The sequence below is a fragment of the Eurypyga helias genome, unplaced genomic scaffold (genome assembly GCF_000690775.1).
Source record: "Eurypyga helias isolate BGI_N326 unplaced genomic scaffold, ASM69077v1 scaffold302, whole genome shotgun sequence".
In the NCBI taxonomy this organism is placed as follows: Eukaryota; Metazoa; Chordata; class Aves; order Eurypygiformes; family Eurypygidae; genus Eurypyga; species Eurypyga helias.
In genome coordinates this window covers 10978-15982 of record NW_010233834.1, presented here as the reverse complement: position 1 = coordinate 15982, position 5005 = coordinate 10978, and the positions used below count along the sequence as shown (strand labels likewise).

The 5005-nt window shown below is 41.4% G+C and overlaps 1 protein-coding gene across 1 annotated transcript in view; it reads right to left on the bottom strand.

The window, feature by feature from the left end:
- The window catches only part of GCFC2 (GC-rich sequence DNA-binding factor 2), a gene marked incomplete at its 5' end in the record, with an annotated part of 19423 nt that extends 14431 nt beyond the window's left edge, over nucleotides 1-4992 (bottom strand). The window contains 4 exons of the mRNA XM_010161824.1: nucleotides 356-441; nucleotides 1489-1707; nucleotides 2331-2495; nucleotides 4863-4992. Of these exons, the coding sequence (XP_010160126.1) occupies nucleotides 356-441; nucleotides 1489-1707; nucleotides 2331-2495; nucleotides 4863-4992 (600 nt within the window). The remainder of the gene's footprint in view (nucleotides 1-355; nucleotides 442-1488; nucleotides 1708-2330; nucleotides 2496-4862) is intronic.
- Nucleotides 4993-5005: the final 13 nt, after the last annotated feature.

Sequence of the window (5005 nt, the reverse complement as noted above, 5' to 3'; positions counted from 1 at the left end):
CTATGATTTTTGCTCTGTGATTTTAAGATCTGTAGTATTTGCATACTCTTACTTTACAGATCCCTTGCTCAGCAGAAAAAAAAAAAAAAATAGGCATTCAGAATTTTATCCTCTGCTTTTCAGTCTTCCATCACATGCAGGTAGACAACAATGCTCTGCTTCTGAACAGCCAGAGATTACAGATTTTCATTATCTTGCCCTATTTCTAATTGTCATTTCTCTGAAGAATGAGGGTGTAGCTTCCTAGAAACCTCTCTAATGAGAGGGCAAGTAGGAGATAAGACAGTACTCCAGATCTAGGTCTCCTGCTAATGAGCAAAAAGCATCTTTCAATGGTCAGGAAAGCATGCATCACCTGTGAGAGTTTAACGGCTTTCTTTATTTGCTGTTCTTCCCACTTAATTTGTGCTTCATCTTCACTTGATCCATCACCCACAGACACTGGCAGTGAAAACAAAACAGTCATTATTAGATGTAATTACATCCTTTGTCTATTTATGCCCTCCCATGTTCTCCTCCCTCTACAGCAACAATAATTCTCCCAATGATTACTGGAAAGTGATACACACAAAAAGCAGTAAATTAAAAGCTGTAGATGGAGGATTTTCAAACTGAAAGGCAAGGAAGGTTTGGAAACGGCTAATGGGATTTGTAGAATTCGTACCAATATTGATTTCCCCAACATACTGTTTCTCAGACAACCACCACTGTAGTATAAGGGAGCACAAACATCTCATTTTTATGTCCCAAAGCAAAGCTGTGTGTTATACATAAATACGAGCACACAGACTACAACTCAGTGACATTACACACAGCAAATCGCCGAGTACTCCAAAATGCATGCCCTTCTATAGGCAGAGAAATCTCTCTTAACCATTAATTAGAATTGTAAAATCAGCTCATAGTTAGGCATTCCTTACAGCCCTTACCTAAACAAAGAAAATCAGTGCAACTGTGATGAGCTACTGTTTCATAAACAAAACCGTAAGCAGCTATCAGATCTTAAAAAAGCAATGGCAAAGCCAGGTATGCTCTGTGTGCAATAGGTTGGTTTACTTCTGAAGGGCTGGGTTGCTGGGTCTTTCTTTCCCTTTTCAAGAACAGCCATAACACGAATGGCAGGGAGAGCACTGGCAAAACTGGACCAGAAGCAGAAAGCAGGATTTAGAAAGCTTCATGGGGACAAATTGTCTTACACCACAGCAACTGTACTCACATTACACGCTGTGCCTACAAGGCAATTTTTCGCAGTCAGCAAGACAAAAAATTGTTTTTTAAAATGTTTCTCAAAGCATCCTGCACCACATTAGTGAGACCTAAACCAGATTAATGCCCCACATAAACATCAAGCACCAGCTGCAGTCTTTGCCAAGACCCCTGAGGAACAAAGCCTTGCGCTGCACTCACGCTTTACCTGGCAAGTCCCGCATTCTTCCAGACGTCAGTAAAACAAAGCCACAACTGCTGCCAGAAATGGCATGAACTCACCCATGTGTTCAGTCATCCTCTGCCTAAGAGTTCTCATTTGAGGAACAAATCTGAGATCCTTCACATCAGACTCCTCTTCACTCTCTAAATCACTGTCTTCTCTTCTCCAAGAGACCTGATGACTGTTTGAAACATCCAGTGGAAGATAATCAGCCTGTGTCCTGGCTAAGTGACGTTTCCTCCGAGCAGCATCAATACAAGCTGCACTGGGGATATTGCCTGAATTGAAGAGAAAAGAGCAAAGCAAAGGAGTAAAATCACCGCTCTGTATCGCTCCCAATGTCAATAATCACTGCTTTCAGGACCACCATACATGGGATATAGGACACAACGTAGTTTTTATCAAGCTTACCATGCTGAATATAAGGAGATAGAAAAGCATCCTTAAAGGGTGGCATTCAGTCTAAAAGCAAAGTTCAGACTTTTTTCTTTTAAATAAACTGCCATTAGCCTGCCCTCCTTTGTTCCATGTCCTCTTTCCGTAAGACAGGGATTACTAAACTTACTAAGTTTACAAAGGAATCCAAAGTTTACAAATCAGACAGCAATTATCAGGTTAAATTTTAATCTCAAGGCAATTACACATCATTTAAAAGGATTTTTTTTTTGCTACCTTTGTTTTGAAAGCAATAGTCAACTCCTGATCCATTTCCAAAATTAACACAGAAATACAACAAACATGCAACAAAAAATATAGGGGAACTGTGACTATTCTTCCAGAATAATAGCCTACACCTCACATGATTTAAGCAAAGTGTGATTCATCTCACCTATCTTGTCCCATACATCAAACAAAGGATGTTGTAAAATAACTTGCTTGCAAAATAATCCAGGAAACTAACCTGGCAATAAATCCTTTCTCCTCTGTGGAGAGCTGGATTCATTTTCTGAGTTTGAACTGTTGTAGTCCTCACTCAGTGAAGAGTAACTTTCATCATCCTTCTCCTCTTCCTCTTCTTCAGGAGTGCCTTTGGTGTTGCCAGTTCTAGGCTCCAACTGACAGATTTCTGTATTAGAGGAAAAAGCATAAGATTCCTGACTTCAGCTGCTGGAAATCTGATGTGTCTTAACTGGTTGCCAGCAACTATTCACACCTTGCTGCAGCAAAGGCTGGTCACTTATCTATCTCCACCTGACACCAAAACATGTCAAGTCTTTCGACACTCCAAGACAGTCATTTACAAGCTAGTTCTTGTCACGAATCAAAGCATCTGTCACAGTCCTAAACTAGTATGTCCTTCTGAGATATGGAACACATTTACATGCATAAAAAGCAATTCTATCATCTCCCAGACAACAACTGATTAATATCCTGATAGCTCACAGCATGTTTGGGTTCATCTCCCTTGAGACTTTTTAAACCGCATTTAGAAAGCACTTTTTATTTTAGCATTAGCAAACAGGGAGTCCATGTTTAAACTACAAAAGTTTACGTATGTCTGTCTTGTCTCCGATTATCTCCACATTCTTTAAAAACACTGATTTCTCTCCACCTGCCACTACATCTTCGTTTAATCACCAGATTACCGAACAGGATGTGCCACCTGCTGTAAGAGTATGAGGTATACTTTCATAAGAAGTTACTAAGAAAATATACCATCTCACGTGAATCACAATCTCAAAGGAAATTATTTCTCAATCAAATTGATTTCTGTCTAATGGTAGCAAACAGGGTATATCTGTGAATTGACAGACTCAAAAGGGGAACAGAGAAAAGACCCTTCAGACACACTTGTTTGCAGAACACACCCCCCTCCAAAAATCCCACTTGGAAACTTCCTATAGTTCAATGAAACCAGGAATACTACCAGAACAACCAAGGCAATTGCTTGTATTCAATTAAAATACTCAAATGCTGTTATTAAACAGTTCGCGATTACACAGTTCAAGGTTTACATTAAGTTTTATCAAACAAAGTCATATTAGGCTTCCATTTTCTCTCAATGCAAATACTCAGCTCAAACTGCAATTTGACAGCAATAAGCAGCAGATAGTTGCCCCATAATTTGAAAGATATGATGCTACGGTATAAATTTATCAGAAGTTTATTAACTCTCATGTACTACAGGAGGGTTCTGCAAACCCAGGTCTCCAAGAATAAGCTCCAAGTTCTGACAGTGTTTTACCAAGGTCACGTGGAAAATAATTTCAGCACAAATAGATTAAAGTTGAGTAACATTACAAGTATAGTCCTGGGTTCAGTTAACAAAATTTCAGCACAAATAGATTAAAGTTATAAACCTGTAGAGTAACATTACAAGTATAGTCTTGGGTTCAGTTAACACATAAAGACATCTAAGAGCAGTATTTGTACATGACTCTGAATTTACCGATTCTGTAATGTATTTTCATAGAAGTATTCCATAAAATACTTAACTGAAATGAGTACTTACTTTTACTTTCTTCAGTTTCTGTCTGTGCAGGCAGTAGGCTTTCCTTCTTTCGAACTCTAAAGGCTACTTCACTGAAGGATGGCTTTTTGATTTTGAAAAATTCTTCACCTATCCAAATAAAACAAAATAATTGTGAGTAACATTAACAAAGAGAGCAGTACATACATGTACATATACCGCATATATATGTGCATACCTATTACATATAAAGTGCATGTAATCTCTATGTGCACACACCATATTTTTTGAAGTTCTGGCTGCATACAGTCTAACTGGTTCTATGGCTTTATCACTCATGATCCACCACCTCTTAATTTAAATATGTGCAGCTCAGCCTCCTGGATACAGCAACACTGTACTGTTGAGACGTAGTGTTTCTTTGCAGTCTGTGTCCATCACAAGGTGACTTCCGTAAGCTTCCCTGACCCACTTTGTCATCAGCCACAAAAGAAACTGTCCAGGAGAGTCAAATAAACATCTACATTTCAGTTATTTAAGCTAGCTCATCATTAACTATGCTAGTCACCGAATCACATATTAATCTTGTTTTCTCTGGTTTCCTCCAGCTCTAAGAAGCTTTTAAACGCTTCCTAGCCAAAAGCACATGGGCATGTGACATCTTCAAAGTAATTTTATATGCGTTTCTCTTGTAAACCCTCAAAGGCACCCTAGCCCTAACACGGTATACCTATTTTTGGTCCCAAAGAGACATAACGGTGACCTGCTGTGCGCCCGGGCAACAGCCCAGGACTCAGTGAGGCAGGAAACCCCGCGTAAGCGGGATGCGGAAGAGCACCCTGCTCACTCCAGCTCCCAGACCGGCTGCACCCAGACCGGCTGTCCGGCTGCTTTCCCGAGACTCCAAAGCCTGCCCTCCAAGCCGGCGGGATGTGAGGGCGTCAGCTGCCACCCCAGGGCAGGGTAAGCTCCGCCGGCCCTCAGGAAGCGCGGTGGGGACACGACGCGCCGCCGAACCCTCACCTTCCCGCTCCTCCTCGCTACCGAAGCTCAGCAGCACCCTTCCCCCGGGCGCCGGCCCGGCCAGGCGCAGCGCTCGGCCCGTAGCTGTTCTCACACTCTCCTCCGGACTCCCTGGACTGTCTGCCGACTCCTGCGGAGGCAAA